This window comes from Polypterus senegalus, chromosome 13, assembly GCF_016835505.1.
Source record: "Polypterus senegalus isolate Bchr_013 chromosome 13, ASM1683550v1, whole genome shotgun sequence".
Taxonomy (NCBI): domain Eukaryota; kingdom Metazoa; phylum Chordata; class Cladistia; order Polypteriformes; family Polypteridae; genus Polypterus; species Polypterus senegalus.
Window position 1 is genome coordinate 92,578,279 of NC_053166.1, and position 23,576 is coordinate 92,601,854.

Here is a 23,576-nt window from a genome sequence, read left to right on the forward strand (position 1 = left end):
AGACTAAAGCTCCTCACAAATATTTTAAAGCTTTATCCAAATTCAAGATTCCATCTCATTACATTTTCCTCAACCATAGCCTTACAGTGACATAATTATTTAAAGACCAAGATTTACAGGTATACAAAAAAAAAGGAAACCTATGCTATCATTCTAGGAATGATCATGCATTGCTGTTGGCTGTAAATTCATCTTTTGTATACTAGTTTTAAGTTAATGCTAAAAATAGTTTATTGTATCACCATTAAACATTTCTTTATTTATTGTTTAGAAGGATATAACAGTAATAAAATACCAAGTGCTTAAAACTATGTACTGAATCAAGAAAAAAATGTAACTCAATTTAAATACTTACTCTTTAAACCAATTTTGATAATATAACATTTGAAAAAAAATATTATTAATAATATATAAAACTAGCTGTCCCTAGAGGCTCTGCCCACATAGTAGTGAAACAGGACAAAGTTTAAAAATCAACAAAAAAATTAAAAAGAAATATAATTCTGTCCAAGCAGATGGTAGTTGGCACTGTTTCTGATCGTGTTCAGCTCTGATGGGACAGCGTCCCCAGCGTGGGGAGAAAACCATATGGCCTCGATATCTCCGGTAATTAGCAGTTACCCTCTAAAACACATGTAGCTCTAATCACTCTCTCAAAAATGTGAAATGTTACTCCTTAACAATCTGTACATAATAATGTCTATTGAACAAACAGGTATTGCTAGCTAAGTGGAAGCAAGGTATGCTGTAACACGTGGCAAGGGGTACACCGACTCGAAAAGAGGCTGGCGTGTGAGTTTCTCTTGTTGTACTTGAACATTCATGTGGCTCCTGTATGACAAGACAGTACCAGCAGTGGCCAGAAGCCAATTTGAGTTTTAGACCCCTCGTCTAGATACTATACAAAAGATACAATGTTGACTAGCTTTTAGTTGCTACCAGGACTGCAGAATTTTATTTTAAGACATCTATAGTGCCCGAGGTTACAGTCCTGTGCCTAGTTTTGTCTGAATAGAGCTTACATATTTTCTCAAAATTTGCTAGGATTTTCCTCTGAGTACTCCTATTTCTATCCTACACCCTCAAATATGTAGGTGGAGTGGCAACTCTAAACCAAACACAGTATGGATGAGTGTCTGTAACGGCAGTAGCAAGAATAAGAAATGGAATTGGGAGAAGGGAGAAAGACTCAAGAAAGGTAGCCAAAAACTGTAATCAGGGACCTAGCAAGAAAGTCAAACATTTAATGCATGCATGATTGGATGCTAACCACATTTTCCACTGCAATTACTGGCTAAGAAAAACCTATTCCACTATAATAAGAATTGTACATTGTACAAAAAAACATTTTAATGTGAACACAAGTGTTAATACAGGTTTGCATGGCCCAATAAAGTGATAGTTTCAAGGGGGTGGCACTAATGAAGAGAAGGAATCACACTGCATGACAGTTGCAGTCAAAATAGAGAACCTTTTTATTGAACAAATTTTGCAAACAACTTAAACTAAAATTTTGACAACATATTTTCAACCATCCAAAGAGGCATTTAGACAGTAAAATATCCAGAGGTGCTTATCAAAAGTTGTATTGTGATTAACATATCTTAGAAAAGGAATAAAGAGTAAATTGTTTTGTAAACCAACTACACTTTCTGTTAATGTTAACAATCTCTGTCCAGTGACACGTTAAAGTGATTTTTTAAACAACTTTACCATCATTAAACTGCATAATATTTAAACTAATAAATAATAACAATAAAATAAATAATAGTGCAACTTCCAGTGATAATACTATTACTTCAAGACTTCAAGGCCAGGTGCATCACACAGTACAGTATTCACCAAATAAAAATAAAGCAAAACAAGTGCAACTTGGTGATGACATCTTTACCAACTGAACCATCATTAAGGCAAACTGCATTACTATGGACCTTGCTTCAAGCTAAGCTATATACATAAATAATAAAACTGAAACTTGCATTTATAATGCTATTTGTGGTACAGCCCTATGGAAGTGGATTTGGGCCACTGTGAAGAAAAATAAATACGGACACAGGGAAGAAAAAAAAACTATATGTCAAGAATAGTTTATTCTCTCATAGTTTATTTTGTAATTAAATTAGAATGTTGTAAACTAAACTTCATGCTAAAATCAATGTTTAATTTAGTAGATTTTCTCAAACCCCATCATAAGTTAATGTAGCACATTAAATGCTTTGTGTTAAATGTTCCCTGACCCAGATTTTAATCGTTAAGCACTTCTTAAAATGACTTCCTCTACACTAAGAGCAGGTGAAAGCAGCAATCACCGCACAGAACACATTCACTTCATGATATTGCTGTTCTCTGAACATTTAGAATGCAAAGATAAATACTTGACATATTTTCATGAATGCAATGCATTAAAGAAGGTATTAAACATGCACAATAGTGTGGCAGTAGTGCTGCTCCCTCGCAGTAAGGGGTCCCCAGGTGTACGTTCAGTGTAGAGAACTTTATGGCAGGTGTGACAAGGCTCCAAATAACTGGATGTATGAATGGGTATCGCACAGGTTTAACTGAAATATTGTTTAAATGTTGGGTTCGTGATCTGGTATTTCGAGACACAAACACAGAATTCAATGGATGTTCTTCTGAGCGGGCTTTCTTTATTGCATGTGTGCTGTCTCTCTGACGTACCAAACCCCTAGTTCCTATCCTTCCTTTTTCTTTTTTGACAAAAGTCTGTCACTGAAGCTACTCCTCTGCCTACGAGATGACACTGTTCAGTGGATGTAGTGGATTCTTCATGATTGACAGGAGTTTGCTTAATACCCGTCGCTCTGCTACAGATGTTAAACTGTCCAACTTTACTCCTACAATAGAGCCTGGCTCCTTAAATAATTTGTCCAGGCGTGAGGCGTCCTTCATCTTTATGCTGCCTCCCCAGCACACCACCGCATAGAAGAGGGTACTCACCACAACCGTCTGGTAGAACATCTGCAACATCTTATTGCAGATGTTGAAGGACGTCAACCATCTAAGAAAGTATAGTTGGCTCTGTCTTTTCTTACACAGAGCATCAGTATTGGCAGTCCAGTCCAGTTTGTCATCCAGCTGCATTCCCAGGTATTTGTAGGTCTGTACCCTCTGCACACAGTCTCCTCTGATGATCACGGGGTCCATGAGGAGCCTGGGCCTCCTAAAATCCACCACCAGTTCTTTGGTCTTGCTGGTGTTTAGGTGTAAGTGGTTTAAGTCGCACCATTTCACAAAGTCTTTGATTAGCTTCCTGTACTACTCCTCCTCCTGCCCACTTCTGATGAAGCCCACAATAGCAGTGTCACCAGTGAAATTTTGCACGTGGCAGGACTCCAAGTCGTATTGGAAGTCTGATGTATATAGGCGGAACAGGACCGGAGAAAGTACAGTTATGCCTTCCATTCAGGGTTGCGCCCATCCTAGCAAGCATTGTGTGAGAGGCAGAAGCAAATCCTGAATGGGGTGCCAGCACATCGCAGGGTGAATACAAGCAATACATACACTAGCAGGGTTAATATAGCATAACAAAACCCCACATCCTACATGAGTTTGAAAGGAAACTGAAGCACGCTGAGTAAACCCACCAGAAAAACATGCAAATTCAAAGCAAGGAAAATCCAGGACCCCATTGCTGCGAGGCAGCAGTGCAACCTCCATTCCACAGTACCCCCACACGATTAATACATGCTTTACTGTATTTTATCATGAAAATCATATCAAGTATTTATCTTAGCATTCTAAATGTTCAGGAAGGAGGAATATCATGAAATTAATGTATTCTTTGTGTTGCCAGCGCTTCCTCTTAGTGCAAGAGGAATTCAGTTTAAGAAGCAGTAGCGATTAACATGGCTCCGGGAACACTTAACACAAAGCATTTAATGCGCTACATAACTTATGATGGGGTTAGAGAAAATCTAGTAAATTAAATATTCATTTTAAGATGAAGTTTAGTTTACAAATTACGAGAATAAAGTCAACATATCGACTTTAATCTCGACAAACAGCGAGAATAAAGTAGAAATGTCGAGAATAAATCATCACACTATTACACAGTACCCAGGTACATTACACAGTATTGAAGAAAATAAAACAAGTACAATTTGCTTTGCAGTATTATCCAGTGGTACAGAAATAGTATTCACATATTTGAATACAATGGTCCACATCTGACCTTTTAAATCCAAAGTATCTCCAGGCAACAGACACGGCTCCTTTTTCCAGCAAAAGTTCTTCTGTGTCATCATGTTCAACTTTATCGTCTGCTACAGCTTCAGTTTCAGAATATTCTCTGTCCATTTTCACCGCTCAATACCTCCACTACCGCATTTACTCTGTTGCATGTGTTTAGCGGTGTAGCAGTGAAAAAGGTCCCCCTTAAACAGTTTCCTGCTGCGCCACATTCCAAACATTGTTTAGGCAATATAAACCAGTGTTGCAGTATAAGTAAAATCCAAATCATAACAAAGACAAAAAACGGTTTTCGGTATGAACTGATATACCGCATCATTATTGCTTCATGATAAATGTGAATGCTTTGAATGCTGCTAAAGATAATATGATAAATGTGATAAATAATGATAAATGTTATGATGTGAATGCTGCTAAAGATAATAACTCTGTCCAGTTATACTAGCAGGAATAAATTGTCCCTTACAAGAATCTTAAAAGATCTTGATTTACTTTTTCTCTTTTTGCCCATTGGCCTCGAGACAGAAACCAAAGGTTAAATTTACTCATCTTTTTGCAAAACCAATGGGAAAGGCGAAATACAAATTTTTGACCATGATCTGCAATTATTGAAGATCTCTTAAATAAATACAGTGTATCCGGAAAGTATTCACAGCTCATCACTTTTTCCACATTTTGTTATGTTACAGCCTTATTCCAAAATTGATTAAATTCATTTTTTTCCTCAGAATTCTACACACAACACCCCATAATGACAATGTGAAAAAAGGTTACTTGAGGTTTTTGCAAATTTATTAAAAATAAAAAAACTGAGAAATCACATGTACATAAGTGTTCACAGCCTTTGCTCAATACTTTGCCGATGCACCTTTGGCAGCAATTACAGCCTCAAGTCTTTTTGAATATGATGCCACAAGCTTGGCACACCTATCTTTGGCCAGTTTTGCCCATTCCTCTTTGCAGCACCTCTCAAGCTACATCAGGTTGGATGGTAAGAGTCGGTGCACAGCCATTTTAAGATCTCTCCAGAGATGTTCAATTGGATTCAAGTCTGGGCTCTGGCTGAGCCACTCAAGGACATTGACAGAGTTGTCCTGAAGCCATTCCTTTGATATCTTGGCTGTGTGCTTAGGGTCGTTGTCCTGCTGAAAGATGAACCGTCGCCCCAGTCTGAGGTCAAGAGTGCTCTGGAGCAGATTTTCATCCAGGATGTCTCTGTCCATTGCTGCAGTCATCTTTCCCTTTATCCTGACTAGTCTCCCAGTTCCTGCTGCTGAAAAACATCCCCACAGTATGATGCTGCCACCACCATGCTTCACTGTAGCGATGGTATTGGCCTGGTGATGAACGGTGCCTGGTTTCCTCCAAACGTGACGCATGGCATTCACACCAAAGAGTTCAATCTTTGTTTCATCAGACCAGAGAATTTTGTTTCTCATGGTCTGAGAGTCCTTCAGGTGCCTTTTTGGCAAACTCCAGGAGGGCTGCTATGCGCCTTTTACTAAGGAGTGGCTTCCGTCTGGCCACTCTACCATAAAGGCCTGATTGGTGGATTGCTGCAGAGATGGTTGTCCTTCTGGAAGTTTCTCCTCTCTCCACAGAGGACCTCTGACAGAGTGACCATTGGGTGCTTGGTCACCTCCCTGACTAAGGCCCTTCTCCCCCGATCGCTCAGTTTAGATGGCCGGACAGCTCTAGGAAGAGTCCTGGTGGTTTTGAAATTCTTCCACTTACAGATGATGGAGGCCACTGTGCTCATTGGGACCTTTAAAGCAGCAGAAAATTTTCTGTAACCTTCCCCAGATTTGTGCCTCGAGACAATTCTGTCTCGGAGGTCTACAGACAATTCCTTTGACTTCATGCTTGGTTTGTGCTATGACATGAACTGTCAACTGTGGGACCTTATATAGACAGGTGTGTGCCTTTCCAAATCATGTCCAATCAACTGAATTTACCACAGGTGGACTCTAATTAAGCTGCAGAACCATCTCAAGGATGATCAGGGGAAACAGGATGCACCTCAGCTCAATTTTGAGCTTCATGGCAAAGGCTGTGAATACTTATATACATGTGCTTTCTCAATTTTTTTATTTTTAATAAATTTGCAAAAACCTCAAGTAAACTTTTTTCACGTTGTCATTATGGGGTGTTGTGTGTAGAATTCTGAGGACAAGAATGAATTTAATCCATTTTGGAATAAGGCTTTAACATAAAAAAATGTGGAAAAAGCGATGCTCTGTGAATACTTTCCGGATGCACTGTATATCTTAACCATCTTTATCTGATGAGGTTTCTTCAATGGGATGAAATAAGGACATTTAGAAAACCTGACCAATACTGTCTGATTGCCTTGTTTACTGGGTGGAATAGTTATGAAATCCACAAATATTGCCTCCTAGGAATGATTAGGAGAAGAAACTGGCTGAAGTAACCCAAGAAGTAATCCCTCAGTTCAAACTTCACGTTAAAACAAAATCATAAATCTCTTGCCTCACCCTTTTCCATTAAAAATATCCTCTCAATAATTTTAATTACCATGACATACAAGGATACCCAAACATAATAGATGAATGTGCCATTCTAACACTCTTGTCCTTAATTCGAGCAGCACATAGTACTCCTCCTTAGGTACATTACTTGAATCAGGAATTTTTTATTATGGTGGAATCAAAATGACTAATAAACAAAGCCTACTTGGCTTGGCTGGTGCTCCATCTCTGAATCTCTTATGACAAATCAGATTGTTATGATCAGTTTATATTTTAATAGAATATTTAACATCCACAAGCCAATGTCACCACTTTTCTAGTGCAATTTTAATTGCTAACAATTCTCAATTGTCTACATTATAATTCTGTTAGTGGGTTGTTAATTTTTTTATAAAAATGCACAAGGATAGGAAATTCCTGCAAAAAGACAGCACCAATGCCTATATTCAAAGTCACCAGCCCCATACTCTACATTGAGAATAAATTGAAATGATGAACCAGGATGTCTTAAAACAGGGATGGTTGTATTCATCTCTTTAATGAATCAAATGCCACCAGAGTTTCAGATGTCCAGGAAAATTTCTTATGTGTCTTCTTATTAAGTGATGTAATGGGAGAGATAACTGAGGTGAAAATCATAATAAATTGCTGATAATAATTTGCAAAACCCACCAAGTGTCGCACCGGTTTTAAATTATTTGGTGGTTTGCAATAAGTACTGCTGTGCAATTTTAGTTTGGTCCATAACTAAGCCTGTACAATTGACTTTATAACCCAAAAATAACTGTTGTTATTGAATTTGCATTTTTTGAATTTAATGAATAAATCATTCCCTTTCAGGCACTGTAGGAACTCTTTCACAGGTTGAGCAAGGTCTTTAGAAAAAATGAGAATGTCATCAATGTAAACGAGGATAAAACATTTAGTACGATAGGAAAAATATAATTTACTAGTAAAATACCCACGCTTCGCAGCAGAGAAGTAGTGTGTTAAAGAAGTTATAAAAAAGAAAAGGAAACATTTTAAAAATAACGTAACATGATTGTCAATGTAATTGTTTTGTGACTGTTATGAGTGTTGCTGTCATCAAGGATTTGATTATCATTATTTCTTTCAATCAGGTTTGTATTTGGAGGATGTGTTGTGTTCAAGTTACATTCCATATTTGCCTAGTCTATCCCTGACCATCTCATCTTCGTTGTCAACCGTTGTAAAGATAACAGGTTTGATTAATCGAAGTGATCACTACCCAAATCAGTACTCATGAATCTAAGATGTTTAAACAGGCATTCCCAGTATTAAGTTGTGGATTTGCCTGCGAATATTTAGCAGCAGCGTGTCTATGAACGTAATTTAAACTTAAGCTTTACACCTTGCTTTCATATTAATATGTCGACAAAGGCTTGTTCAGCGCCAGAGGTTGTTCCTTTCCTACTGCATCAATAAGCAGCTCGTCTTCCTCTTTATCTGAGACATCACACACTGCATGCACGGGTTTACCTTTCCCAGTCCTGCAAAGTCAGTTCACGTGAGCCGCTCAGAGTACATGCATTGAAGGTTCTCAGCTGTGCTTGTGCTATCTCATGTGATCTTGCGATGTCCACGGCTTTATTTAAAGTTAGCTCAGACCCGGCACTTAAAATTTCTCTTGCACTTTTGCCGAGTTTGTGCCAAACACTATTCTATCCCTGACCATCTCATCTTCGTTTGCATAAGCACAGTCCTTCACCAGCAATTTTTACTCCGTTACAGCAATTTTAACTCCATTACAAAGTGATCAAAAGTCTCATTTATACTCTGCGTCTTCTCATTAAACTTGTATCTAACGAATATAGTATTCGTCGTAGGCATGACAAACGCCAGTGGCACCGTGTCTATGAACTTAATTTAAACTTAAGGTTTACACTGTGCTTTGTTTCCGGAGTAGCTGCACATTTATGAATATGCTTGTATGCGCCACTCGCTTCATATTCTTTTGCTACCTTCTCAACTGTGTAATGCGTTTTTTGTTCAGCGCTCTTTGGAGCTCTTGCTTGTTCTCTGCGTACTGCGTTCACAGTCAGTTCGCGTGAGCCGCTCGGTGTACATGCATCGAAGGTTCTCAGCTGTGCTTGTGTTATGTCGTGCGATCTTGCGATGTCCACGGCTTTATTTAATGTTAGCTAAGATCCGGCACTTAAAAGTTTCTCTCGCACTTTCGCTGAGTTTGTGCCAAACACTATCCCTGACCATCTCATCTTCGTTTGCATAAGCACAGTCCTTCACCTGCGAATATTTAGTGGCAGCGTGTTTACTGGATTGCTGCTGACGGACGGCCTAATATGGGCAGGCACTCAATTACGTGGGAGGCGTGACGATGAGGGACGCAACTCCACCTCACACGGCGACAGAGCTACAGGCTATGGCCGTATATATGTACGTAAGTGGGTTCCAGTTATGACCGTTACGTGTAGAATTTCAAAATGAAATCTGCCTAACTTTTAAGTAAGATGTAAGGAATGAGCCTTCCAAATTTCAGCCTTCTAGCTACACGGGAAGTTGGAGAATTAGTGATGAGTCAGTGACTCAGTCAGTCAGTCAGTGAGGGCTTTGCCTTTTATTAGTATAGAACAATCCATACAGCATGACCAAATATTCATAATGCACATTAGCAGAGATAAATGCTGTTTGTCCTCCATCTAATACGTATTACATTGTAAGCACAATGTAAATTTAATTTTGTAAATACTGTGAGTCCAGTCCCTTGATTTAACCACCTTTGTGCTAATTTTACCACAGAAAAAACATTGACTTTTTTCAACTAGAAATAAATGTGATTATGTGTAACAGAAACGTAAATTCCAAATCATTAACATAAGCTATGGCTAAGCTAAAAGGAAAGCTATGTCTAATGTCCACTGCTGTACTAATGTGGATTTACTACATGTCCTTCATGTGATATGTTTTGAAACAGTCACCAACGCAGAGCCTGATGTTGAAATCAGGACAATAGGATTGCGTTTCTTTAGGCACTTTTCGTATAACATTTATTCTGTAAGCTTGCCCATGAGAGCGTAGAATGTCAGTGCCTGACCCACATGATCAATGCATCCCTTGTATTATTGCAGGCTACCACAAAGCAAGGCTTAGTGACGTTCACATTTCCCCGACATGAACATTGACAGTTGCTGCATTGTGATCAGTGCTTAAGGGCTAACGTCTTTCTTGTCCGTCTATTTGATTATAATCATGTTGCCTTTTTTGTCATGCACCTACTTACACCAAGGTTGAACCTTCACAACCAAATTCAGCAGGCATAGCACAGCCGTTCTGTTATAAAGTGGTGTATGCATCAGTTTCACTATTTGTGTCAATTTCTGATGTCCACATTGTCAACACAATCAATTCGTTCAACTAATGGCTCTGTTTCAGTTTGATCTAAAACTGGCTTTACAGCTTTTCATTTACTGTACATACCATTGTGTGTTTTTGTTGAAGATCCATTCCTTACTCAAGAACATTGATGAGTTAAAATAGAGTAGCAAAATACATAGATATACTGTATTCAGGAATTTTTTCAGCACGTTATTTTATCTACTAGATAACACCAGAATATTTACCAACTGTCCCAAGTGTTATGTGGGCTTAACAGTATACAGTACATCGGATCATAACAGCTTACCCCAAGACACACTCAGGTTTAACCGTTTTTACATAGAATTTCTGTTAAGTTTATTATTATACTAAACATACTATGATTGAATTATTGTTGCTGTCCCCTTTAAGACAATGTATTTTAATTAGACATGATGTTGTTAGTTTTTGATATTTGTATTGCAGTTTTCTTTGAGTCTGTGTTTTTTGCATCATTGTAAGTAAAGTATTTCCCATTCAAACTGGTCTGATTATTGAAGACTGAAAACAATTCTGAGCCCCACAGCGGCTCTGGGTTAATGCTAAGGAGGTTAATAAGGTTCAGAAAAGAGGAACAGGATAGTTATTTTACACTGTGACTTAGTTCTCTGCGATCAATGCAGGGACATAAACAAAAAGGACTATTAGATGGAGCAATAAAACCATTTTTTAAATTACCTTTCATGTAAGTGTCCACTGCTTCACTTTCAGGCTTAGACAAGGCAAAAACCTATTTTGGAAGAGGAGTGCCACATAACAGAACAACTGAAGAATCATGCTCTTGATGTGGGGGTAATATTTGCAAATATTTTAACTATGCAAAATGTCTAGTCTTCATATGATAGAATTCAGAGAACACAGTTACAGAAGACACACTGGATTTGCAAACTACTAGAAACCACTTACTGGACACTTATGCACAGCACAAATGATTACAATATTGACTGGAGAAAATGCATTGCTATTTGATCAGACATCACCTCAATAAACATTCTGTTCTTGACAAGTTTCAGCCTGGTTTTAGAACAAATCACAGTACAGAAACTGCACTAGTTAAAGTAGTAAATGACTTGCGGGTAAATGCAGACAGAGGCCGTTTATCTGCTCTCATCCTCTTAGATCTGAGTGCTGCATTTGCTACCACTGATCACAATATTCTTAGAAACTGCCTTAGTCAATGGGTGGGCCTCTTTGGCAGTGTCTCAAATTGGTTTGAGTCTTACTTGGCAGGTAGAAAATTCTTTGTTGGTTGTGGTAATTATACGTAAAGACACATGATATTCTATATGGTATCCCAGAAGAATGTATCCTGGGTCCACTGCTCTTTTCGATCTACATGCTTCCATTAGGTCAGATTATCTCAAGGCATAACGTGAGCTACCACAGCTATGCTGATGACACAGAACTGTATTTATCAGTAGCATCTGATGACCACGACTCTCTTGGTTCACTGACACAATGTCTTACTTGTGTTTTTGAATGGATGATTAGTAATTTTCTTAAACTAAATAAGGAGAAAACAGAAATTTTAGAGATTGGCAATGAGATAATGAGGGTATTAGAAATAAACCTGATACTTTTGGCTTAAAAGTCAAGACAGAGGTAAAGAATTTAGGGGTAATTATTGACAAGGTTATTAAATCATATATTAATCAGATTACTAGGATAGCACTTAAGAAATATAGCAAATGTTACGTTTCTTATAACTTTGCAAGATGCTGAGAAATTAGTTCACGCTTTTGTTTTCAATCGGCTAGACTACTATAACACTCTCCTTTCAGGACTACCCAAAAAAGATATCAATCAATTGCAACTAGTGCAGAATGCAGCTGCTAGAATCTTAACTAGAAAAAGAAAATCCGAGGAAATCACTCCAGTTTTGATGTCACTACATAGGTTAACTATGCCATTTATAATTGACTTTAAAAAGTCTGATAATGGTTTACAAAGCCTTAAATAATCTCGCTCCACCCAATATTTAAGAATGCCTTTCACCTTACTCTCCAAATCGTAACCTTAGATCTTCAAATGAGTGTCTGCTTATAATTCCAAGAGCTAAACTTAAAACAAGTGGAGAGGCAGCCTTCTGCTGTTATGCACCTAAAATCTGGAATAGGTTACCAATAGAAATTCACCAGGCTAATACAGTGGAAAACTTTAAAAAACTGCTAAAATCTCATTTTGGCATGCCTTTCTCATAGTTTCATTTTAGTTTAGCCCTGATACTCTGTATATGCATTTAATTCTCCTTTTATTTTTCTAGTGGCTCCAAAATGCATACTAACCCCTACTTTCTCTGCTGTTTTTTTTCCGGTTTTCTGTGGTGGCGATCTGCGCCACGACCACCAGATCAAAGCACCTTGCAGTCCCTACAATGATGGACTGAAGGCCAGAGATCCACATGACCATCATCATCAAATTCTTCCATGAGATGCCTGAAAACCATGAGGAGTGATTAATGTAATTTATGTTAGGATGAATGCCTAGAGGGGGCTGGGCAGTCTTGTGGCATGGAACCCCTGCAGATTTAGATTTTTTTTTCTGCAGCCGTCTGGAGTTTTTTTTTTTTTGGTTTTTCTGCCCTCCCTGGCCCTCGGACCTTACTTTTATTCTATGTTAATTAAAATTGCCTAATTTTATTCTCATATTTTGTCTTTTTTTTCCACTTTCTTCATCCTGAAAGGCACCTTGAGCTGCATCACTTGTATGCAAATTTGCTATATAAATAAATATTGTTGTTGTTGTTTGATCAGACAATGGCAAAGCAATTGCAGGGCTTAGAAGTGGATTCATTGCTTGACTGAAAGAGATCATGCCTACATGGTGTCACTGTTTCCTAATTTTGAATCTCTTACAGCAAAATCTCTATCCTCTGACCCAAATTGTGCTTTAAAAACCATCACCAACGTGACAAACTCCATTAAAGGAAAAGCCCTTCAAACTTATATCTTCCAGAATATAAGCAAAGAAATGGGTTAATTGTACAAAAACTGGAGTTGGTCTCGTCCGTTACGGAAGATGGACATCTGAGGTGGAACTGCGTTAGCAGTTGTGTTATTTTTTCCATCCCAAGGTATCCTGTATTTACTCAACCCGAGGAGGCTCAGTTATAGTATATGCAAGCATATATTAGCATGAGTGGCACAAAAAAGGCTCAGAAAGAAATGGAAAAGACAGCTGCAGCTTCATTCAAGTCTAAACAGGCATCAAGTTCAAGTTCAACTCATGGTATGGACTGCCAGAGACTGACCTGGAACACATTAGCGAAAGAACAAATTTCTCAGAATCTGACATTGCATTGTCCCCAGCCAAATGAGAAAGTGGGAGCGAACGTGCAAGCGAGTTGGGCCAGAAATACTTGCCGAATTCAGAAAGTTCAGCGAAACTGAAAATGGCCTAACCTTCTGCGTTGTCAGCTACCCCTCGCAAGCCGGCAACACTAAGTCCATCTGGACTTGCTACTTTACCAGCAGAGCATGGATTGGACCAAAACAAACAGTCTGAAATGAAGGTAATGATCACCACTGTCGGGGGAACAAAAGGGAGCTCAAAAACAATATAAAGAAGGATATAAATGATATAAGGAAAGAAATAAAGGACATACACAAGACAAACAAGAAGCTGCTTCAGGATATTAAAGACTAGGAGAAAAGTTTAAGTAAATCGCTTTGAGGCAACTTTTAAAGGTATGCTAGAAAAAATTGAGGAAAAAAGTACAGGAAAATGAATCAAAGTTTGAGGATAACCTTAGAGCACTTGGTACTCAGTTTGAAGACCTTAAGCAAACATTCACGACTCCTATTGAAATAACTGAACAACTGGCATCTACTGTTGATGGAAAAACAACAGCTGGAAATTCCGAATGCAAAGTGCTTGGAGACGGACTAGCTTGCACTGGAAGAAGGTTATTACAGTTAACGGAAACCAAAATCAAAACTGAAACTATTATTTAAAAACATTTTCATAAACTGAAATAAAATTAGGGTGGCACGGTGGCGCAGTGGTAGCGCTGCTGCCTCGCAGTTAGGAGACCCAGGTTCTTCCCGGGTCCTCCCGGTTGCATGTTCTCCCGTGTGGGTTTCCTCCGGGCGCTCCGGTTTCCTCCCACAATCCAAAGACATGTAGGTTAGGTGGATTGGCGATTCTAAATTGGCCCTAGTGTGTGCTTGGTGTGTGTGTGGGTGTGTGTGTCCTGCGGTGGGTTGGCACCCTGCCCAGGATTGGTTCCTGCCTTGTGCCCTGTGTTGGCTGGGATTGGCTCCAGCAGACCCCCGTGACCCTGTATTCGGATTCAGCGGGTTAGACAATGGATGGATGGATGGGTTCTTTAATGTATATAGTATAATCATTGTCTTGCAGTTTACTCCTCAAATATCCATCCTCATATCTGAGTACATGAGAAAGTCTAGGGGGACACCACTCCTGATTTTTGAAAGTAAAACAGCACTGATCGAAAGACTGAGCAGGTCATCATACAAGATAAGCATATTGTTGCTAATCAATTACTTTTGCTTTAAAAACATCATTTAACAACAAAGCAATACAAACCTTGTAAAATTCCCAAGTTGGCAATGTTTCTACTGAACTACAGGTAGGTGGGGGATAAATATCTAAGCATCCAATGAGGATGATAGAGACTTCACCCACAACATATTTGCATCTATTCCCAATGTGAACACTCACAAAATTATAATGGCTGGTGACTTTAATTGTGTTTTAAATCCAATTACAACTTATCAGACCCCTTGAGATTTCTTAACCCAAACTCAACAGCATATTTCTTCTACTCACCAGTGCATCACTGTTACTCAAGAATTGATTATTTCGTTATAGATAACAATTTTTTGCCTATGATTAAATCTTGTAAGTACAACGCTATAGTTATATACGACCACGCCCCTTTGATCATGGAGCTTAAATCACTAGGCCCCATATACCCGTCACACAGTTGCCGTCTTCACCAATTTTCATTAGCGGACGAGAACTGTACAGAATTAATATCCAAGCAAATCGATTTTTTTATAGACAAACTCATCCTCGGAGGTCTCTGCAGGAATACTCTGGGAAACTCTGAAGGTTTTCTTAAGAGGGCATATTATTTCATATTCTTCCCACAAAAATAAATCAGAAACCAAGAAGGCATCAGAGATAATCAGTGAAATTACCAGAATAGATAAAGTGTTCTCTTTCAAGTGAACTCTCAAGCACACAATTAGATTGGACACCTTCCCTTTTATCATCGCAGATCAGCTTAAATACTTAGGGGTAAACATAACAAGTAAACATAAAGCTCTATATTAGCAAAAGTTTGCTGTCTGCATGGAAAAACTCAAGCAAGACTTAAAGACTGGAAGAATTAACACTGTCAAGGTAAATATCCTTCCTAAGCTTCTTTTTCTATTTCAAAGCATTCCAATATACATCAATAAATCATTTATTAAGAAGTTAGATTCAATCATAACCTCATTTTCTCAGAATTTAAAACATCCACGTATCTAAAGGGTGACTCTACAAAGACCTAAGGCAGAAGGTGGCATGGCTCTACTAAACTTTCACTTGTACAACCCCAAATCAGAAAAAGTTGGGACAGTGTGGAAAATGTGAATAAAAAAATAAAGCAGTAATTTACAAATTTCCCTTAATTTTTATTTCATTGCAGACAGTATGAACACAAGATAATTCATGTTTTTTTGGTCAACATCATTTGATTTGTAAATAAACATCCATTCTTGCCATTCAGGCTTGCAACACATTTCAAAAAAAGTTGGGATGGGGGCAATTCAGGGGTAGTAATGAGGTATAATAACTAAATAATGATGTGATTTGAAACTGGTGATGTTAACAGGTGATTGCAATCATGATTCGGTATAAAAGCAGCATCGAGGAAAGGCCTACTCCTTTAGGAGCAAAGATGGGCAGAGGATCACCAGTTTGCCACCAAGTACGGGCAAAAATTTTTGAAATGATGAAGAAAAACATTTCTCAAAGACAGATAGGAAGAGATTTGGGCATTTCTCCCTCTACAGTGCATAACATAGTGAAAAGAATCAGGGAATCTGGAGAAATTACCGTGTCGCTAAGGCCAAGAGCACAAGCCTAAGCTGAATGGCCGTGATCTCCGAGCCCTCAGACGGCACTGCATTAAAAACCATCATTCATCAATAAATGATATAACTGCGTGGGCTCAGGACTACTTCAGAAAGTCACTCTCAAGCACTACAGTACGTAGTTACATTAGGAAATGCCAGCTAAAACTGTACTGTGCCAAAAGGAAGCCCTACATAAATAGTGTCCAGAAGCGCTGTCGACTTCTCTGGGCTCGGAGGCATCTGGGATTGTCCATTGTGCAGTGGAAATGTGTATTGTGGTCAGACGAATCGGTTTTTCACATCTTTTTTGGAAGAAATGAATGCCCTGTGCTGCGGACCAAAGAGGAAAAGGACCATCCAGACTGTTACCAGATACAAGTCCAAAAGTCAGGGTCTGTCATGGTATGGGGTTGTGTCAGTGCCTTCGGCAAAGGTAACTTGCACTTCTGCGATGGCACCATCAATGCTGAGAAGTATATCTCAGTTTTGGAGGAACAAATGCTGCCTTTAAGACGACGTCTTTTCCAGGGACGCCCATGCTTATTTTAGCAAGACAATGCCAAACCACATACTGTGCACATAACAAAAGCATGGCTGCGTAAGAAGAGGGTGCGGATGCTTGACTGGCCTGCCTGCAGCCCTGATTTGTCTCCTATAGAGAATGTTTGTCGCATTTTGAAATGAAAAATGCGTCAACGAAGACCCAGTACTGTTGCGTACCTAAAATGTTGTTTGCAGGAAGAATGGGACAAACTAACACCTACAACACTTAGTCACTTGATTTCTTCAATGCCTAAACGTCTTTTAAGTGTTGTTAAAAGACAGGGGAACTGTACAAAGTGGTAAATGCTGTACTGTCCCAACTTTTTTTGAAATGTGTTGCAAACCTGAATGGCAAGAATGGATATTTATTTACAAATCAAATGATGTTGACAAAAAAAACATGAATTATTTTGTGTTCATACTGTCTGAAATGAAATAAAATTTGAGGAGAATTTATAACTTGCTTTTTTCTTTTTTTATTCACATTTTCCACACTGTCCCAACTTTTTCTGATTTGGGGTTGTATTACTGGGTGGCAAATATACAAGCTATAAAAACCAGGACATTGATACAAATCCTGCAGTACTTCTTTATATTCCTTGCTTTGTACTCCAGTAAATACAAGCTATCGCTAATATACTAACAACCCAATTGTACTTCATTTACTCAGAATATAGAAGCAATATAGGAAGCACTTCAAGATAAAGAAGCTTTTATCTGTGGCACCTCTGCATGATAACCACCTTTTTCCACCCTCTCAAATGTACACATTTTTTAATGTCTGGAAAACATTCAGGATTAAATCACTTAGATCTCTACACAGACAATGTCTTCGCATCCTATGAACAATTACACTCCAAATTTAATTTTCCAGCAACAGATTTCTTTTACTACCTCCAAATTACAAACTTTGCTAAACAAAACCTGCCCAATTTTCCTTACCTCCAACTTACTTCTCTGGGAAAAAAAATGATCAGTCTTGAGGACTCAGACAGCATGTTTCTAATATACAAATACATTTTAGTCCCTCCCTTTCAAAGATTCCAGAGTACAGTGGGAAAAGGATCTCTCACTCAACATTTCAGAAAAGGAGTGGAAGGCAGCAATGCACAGAATTCACTCTAGCTGCATATGCGCAAAGCATACAATTATTCAACTTAAAATCATCTATCAAATACATCAGTCTTGTTTAAAATTGTCCAAAATGTTTCCAGGGCAAGATGCAACCTAACATTGAAATCAAGTTCCAGCCTCTTTGCACCATATGTTTTGGGCGTGCACCAAATTAACATTATTTGGGACCTAAATCTTTAAATGCCTTTCAGACAACCTTGGTGTCACAATCTATCCTAATCCACTAACAGCTGTGTTTGGTGTACTTCCAGATGGGCTTAAGGTGGAGAAGGACAAACAAACTGTAACTGCCTTTTACTTCATAAATTGGCATGTAGACTTATCTTGCCTTATCTTGGAAGAACCTTAACCTACCTCTTTTACATCAGCGGGTAACTGATGTTATATAATTTGAAATTTGGAAAAAAAATCAAATTCTCACTTAGAGGATCTGTGCAAAACTTTTTTAAAACATGGCAGGATCTAATCAGTAACATTTAAGATTAAGAATTTAAATTGAGGAAGTGGATTCTCTTCCTTTATTTATTTATGTATTTATTTACTTATTTTTCCTATTAAAGTTTTACTCTGTTGGCCTAGCAGCTCTCTTTCTCATGGGTTGGGGCTGATTTGATTTGAACTTAGTTTTGTAAAATTTGACTTGATTGTATGGAATGTTATTTGCTTTTAATAAATTCAATAAAATGTTTAAAAAAATATTATACAAAAATTGTCTTTACCACACAGGTGTAAGATGGCTATCGAGAGGAAATGTATTAAAAAGAGTTTTTCAGATTAAAGCAGAACTTTTGATGTACCTGCAAAAATTGGAATATGCAAAGTTATTTTGCAATCCATTTGGCTTCTTAAATTAGCTTACCTTGCAGATATTTTTGAACATCTAAATACTTGGAATAAAAGTTTACAAGGCAGTGCTGTTAATATAAGAACAGCCAGGGACAGAGCCAATGGATTTACATAAAGAAAATTCTCTTTTGATGAACTGCACTTTCAAATTCTAATGCACTGAACAAATTACATAGGAAAAAGCTACAGATGCTACAATAGTTGTAACACCTGTATTTTCAAAGATGGAACTAAAAAAAAAAAGAAATACTGCACTTTCAACAAAAGCTTTAAAATTTTCATACCATTTGCAAGTTTATATATATATGCAAACTACATTTTTAGTCTACAGCTGCAATTAAAACAAAATACAGAAATTGAAAATGATTTAATCATTATTTAATCATTCAAACAATGGATATCCCAGTTTTGAGAAAATGGTTGCCGAAAAATAAACACATATATCACACGGATATATTATTTTCTTTCTGCAATCTTATTTCACTAGATAATTAAATACTTTTACAGGAGATTTTTTTTTTTTACTTTATGTTGAAAACCCCTGCGACTCCCTACACTATGCCCACCCCACCAGAAGGTTCAATATTGCATGTACTTTCACTATACTAATGAACATTAGTTTGCCTTCAAAAACCAAATGACAATAGAAAGTTTGTAGATTTGCCTATAATACTAAAACTGCAATCCAATTCTGTTAACAAAATACATGTCACAATATTAAAGACACATGCTTTATCCGTCAAAACATCTGAGCTAACTCCATAACGGGTGTTTTGCCTTTATTTTTAATAAGGATGATTCCGGCAATCACTCTCTGAAACTATCCTACTTTGAACACAAAAGGATTTTCAGACATGACTTCTGCTGATTTTCTTTTTGAGATAAGTTAATCCTGTGCTGTAGCACTATAAGCCATTTTCATATAAAGTTTTTAGTCATGCTTTTATCATGTACTGTATTACAGTGCCTGCCAAAGTAATATGCCTACTTGTAGTCACTGGTACCCAGTTTCATTTTGGGACCGATACTGTTAAAAAGCTAGTACTGTACCGTTAGGCTTTCAGCATTTTGGCATCAATTTGGTACCGAAGTATTGGTTCTTTTGACAACCCTAGTTAATTAAATAGTTGTTGTTAGAATTAAACTGTTTTAGGTAAAGTTCAGTATGCTGCAGGCTCCTTGATTGCTTGTGTAATACAGATAAGCAATAATTTGTAAAATGAGTAGATATTTGTAGTAGTTACACTGTATTACCCTATAAGCAGCAAAATAACGTTAACATAATGCTCTACGTACTTCCAACATTTCTAGACAGCGTACTGCATACCATGTTCATTATCTAACCTTATTAAAAATTTCAACTGTGATGCCTAGGGATAGAGGCCAATTCTGCCTCACAGATCCTGTGTCCTGAATTTGAAATCCATAACCAGCCAGTGTATATGTGAAATTTGCACCCTCTTTTAATATTTGCATTGGTTTTCATGCGGGTAATTGTCTTTCTCTCCCAAATCCCCAAGCACTTGCATGTTGGGCTACTTTAAACTGGCCCCATTGTGAGTGACCATGGCTGTGTACACGCATGTTTGTGCCCTGCAATGTACTAGTACCTGATCCACAGTTGCTCCAGACCTAAGTGATGGTGAGTTGAATTAAGGGGATTTCAGACTGTATATATGGACAAATGTCAGACGACTAAGATGTCAGAGGTTATATATACTGAGAGAATGACAAGCTTTCAGTAAGGTTGACTACTCTAAAACCAAAACACTCGAAAATTTATTTGAAGTACTACTAAAATTAAGGTGTTTGCTAAAATACTATAGTACTTTACAGAGGTAATGAAAACATTATTCTTTGATTTTCTAGCAAAGCATTGACGAAAAGTTGCCTTCCATTTAAACCTAACTCTACATATTTGACCAGCCTTCTCCTTCCACGACCATATAATTTTATTTTATTTTTTTTACAGACGACACAGCTACTATGTTGCAGAAGGAAAATATACGGTAATCAAGAACTAATGTACCTGAATTTTCCCCAGGGATACGAGTAGTATTGAACATTCTTTCATATTGATCAGAACACATGGGCACACAGTCTTGTACCAGCAACTAGACAGAAAGGAAGGGAGAGAAAACAGAGAGAAAAAGAAAAGGTAGGTGAGAAATAGAAAGAAATTGAAAAAGAACAAAGGGATCAACAAATATTTGACCAACACCCTTAAGCAAAAAGGGCAGAGATTTGTTATAAAGTTGAGATTTAAGAACCTTAATTATTCCAGCTGTTTAGTTATACTGAAATCAGCAATGATGATTACAGTTAGATCATTTACACCACTGAGAATAACTTGCATTTTTTTTTATTTCAGTATTTCAACATAGCTATAAATGTATTTAAATTAGTTTCATTTCACTCACCATAACAGTTCTGGGCGATTCATAAATTATAGAACTTACAATTTTTGTCCGGTTTTCAACCATTTTCAGTATAAGAAAAAAAATTCAATAACAGTAATCATAAGCCAAAGATCCCATTTTACCTGAGGAGCCAGGTATACAATTAGAGAGAAGAAAGGTGAGAGGGAGAATTGGTGAATTAAAGAGAGAAGAATGCCTAAACATTCATTCCCTGCAGAGATATGTTGAATACAAGACAAATGTGTTGAAAACAGCACCACCAAAGCTGGTGAGTGGAGTGGAGTATCCCATGGACACCCAAATCACATTAAAAAAATAATAATGGAAGGGTAGGGAGAAAGGAACGTGACAGGAGGACTAAGACACAGGTGCACCATCTGCATCTTACAATGAAGTCAGTTCTGGGTCTCTAAATGGAAGAGGAATAAAAATGCATTTCACTTGTGTCTAGACCATCTTCACCCCTTACTCCTTTCCAGTCCACACCCTTTACTCTGCTCCTTACCTGTCTCCTCTCCAGGGATCCGGCAAGTGTTAAACAATCTCTCCCACTGCGCAGAACAAAGCGGAATGATAGTGCCTGGGATTCGGCTCTGAGATACAGAGCAGAGAAAGTTGAGGAAAATAGAAAAAGAAGGGAATTGGAGTATGAAGCATGGGGAAAAGATACAGATAGAAATTAAGTAATTATGGGGGGAACAGATGGAGAGAGACAAAACAAAAGGAAAATGGGACCAAAGAAAGACAACACAGAGACAAAAATGAATTATATTGGCTGGGAACATTTGCAAGAGCTCCACCTTGCAAGACCATACATACCTCACAATCATGTTAAGATATAAAATTATTTTATACTGCTTACCCTCACTAAACCCAAGTTAATCTTAGTAAAAACGCTTAATTTATTCTGTACCACATTCAAATGCTGACCACAGATAGACTTAATGCCAATGTGATTCCACATCTAGCCACCATGCCAAAGAATGTCAATAAACACGGATACTCCAATATATCACAGCGGTGTGTGTGTTGATACTGTACTAAAATCCATGGTGAAACTGAAATGAGAATGACAATATTTTAGCATAGTTACAAAGAGAAGCAGAACATTAGTCTAGCATTGAAATCATACCATATTTAAGTGCAATTCAAGATGCAGGTTTTCCAAGCAGATATGTATGTGTGACAAAAATGTGAGTGAATGTACATCAAATTATAAAAAGCAAAGTCCACTTGTTTCGGGAATAGCTGCTGAAAGATGAGCAGCTTAAAGTTCTTATTACTGCAATGCTACATTACCACTAATGCACTTGAACGCATACTAAGCACAATTGTAAAAGCATGAAGCATCATGCAATTCTTGAACAGATCGACAGCTAATATTTCACGATTACCTTATGTCTGCGTGGATTAGATAATACTACCCAACATCTGACATCTCCAGATTGTACTTCAAACCACAAATATACTGAAATGTTGTCAGTCTAACAACAAAATGAAAGCTGGACATATAGTTATATTAGCAGAATCAGCATTTCAGTGAAATGTGACATTAGGTTCAGAATGTCATATATGATCAATAAGAATGAGCAAAAGGTGTGAGGTACATTAACATTTCCCAAAATCAAGTAAGTATTCTTGACTAATGCTGATGAGCTTTCACTGCTTGATGGAATCGGTTCCAAATAGCTTCTAAAATACCCTCTCACTACATGATTTATTATTCTGTCTGATTTAAGAATAATGGTCATCTTCATTAAAGAATGCAAACCCCATTAAATTATAATGTGATACTTACAAAAGTGTTAAATATATTCAGATAGTATGTATTGTATTAATGTGTCTAGACATTTTGCTTTTATCTGGAACCAATTTTTTTATCAAGTAGTAATCTCTCTATTATTAAAATAAATCTTGGAAGGAGACGAGACGTGATTTTCTCGGAGACACACTTACACGTCCCGCGAGACGAGTCTTTGTGCCAAGAAATTTAACCACGCTCGAAGCTGGAAATAAAAGATAAAGAGTAAATGACAAAGTAGAAAATCTTTAAGAGGTTGAAAAACGTTGGCGCGGTACACATGCAGAGCAGGTTAGAGATAATGGAAGTACAAAAATTCAAAAGTCTCCAAAAATGATAGTAAAGATTGCATTAGCGCCAGCAAAAGGAAATTATTACTCAGTGAAATAACGGAACAGCGAAAAGAGATTGAATATATTGTTTGGATTTAAACTTTAAGTTGGAGACTTGTAGATCGTCTAATTCGTGTTGCCAACAAGAATTAGAAGATTCCAAAAACACTGGTGCGGTATGAAGTCCTGTGAGACAGAGACTTTTAACATGAGATTCTTTCAAGGTACACCATGCTTACAACCTTTGGAGCAAGTCCCATGAGACTGTGACTTTTGCAATTAGATTCTTTCAAGTCACGCCCTACTTACAACTATTTTCA

At 37.6% G+C, this 23,576-nt stretch overlaps 1 protein-coding gene across 13 annotated transcripts in view; it reads right to left on the reverse strand.

The window, feature by feature from the left end:
* Window positions 1-23,576, reverse strand: part of LOC120541974 (carnitine O-palmitoyltransferase 1, liver isoform-like) — a 111,252-nt gene that overhangs the window by 37,018 nt on the left and 50,658 nt on the right. For 11 of the 13 annotated variants that reach the window (XM_039774005.1, XM_039774007.1, XM_039774011.1 and 8 more), the window contains 2 exons: window positions 21,629-21,716; window positions 20,733-20,817 (listed from right to left, as the gene is read on the reverse strand). In XM_039774005.1, the coding sequence (XP_039629939.1) occupies window positions 20,733-20,817; window positions 21,629-21,716 (173 nt within the window). The remainder of the gene's footprint in view (window positions 1-20,732; window positions 20,818-21,628; window positions 21,717-23,576) is intronic. The other 2 variants (XM_039774016.1, XM_039774015.1) reach the window with 2 other exon arrangements.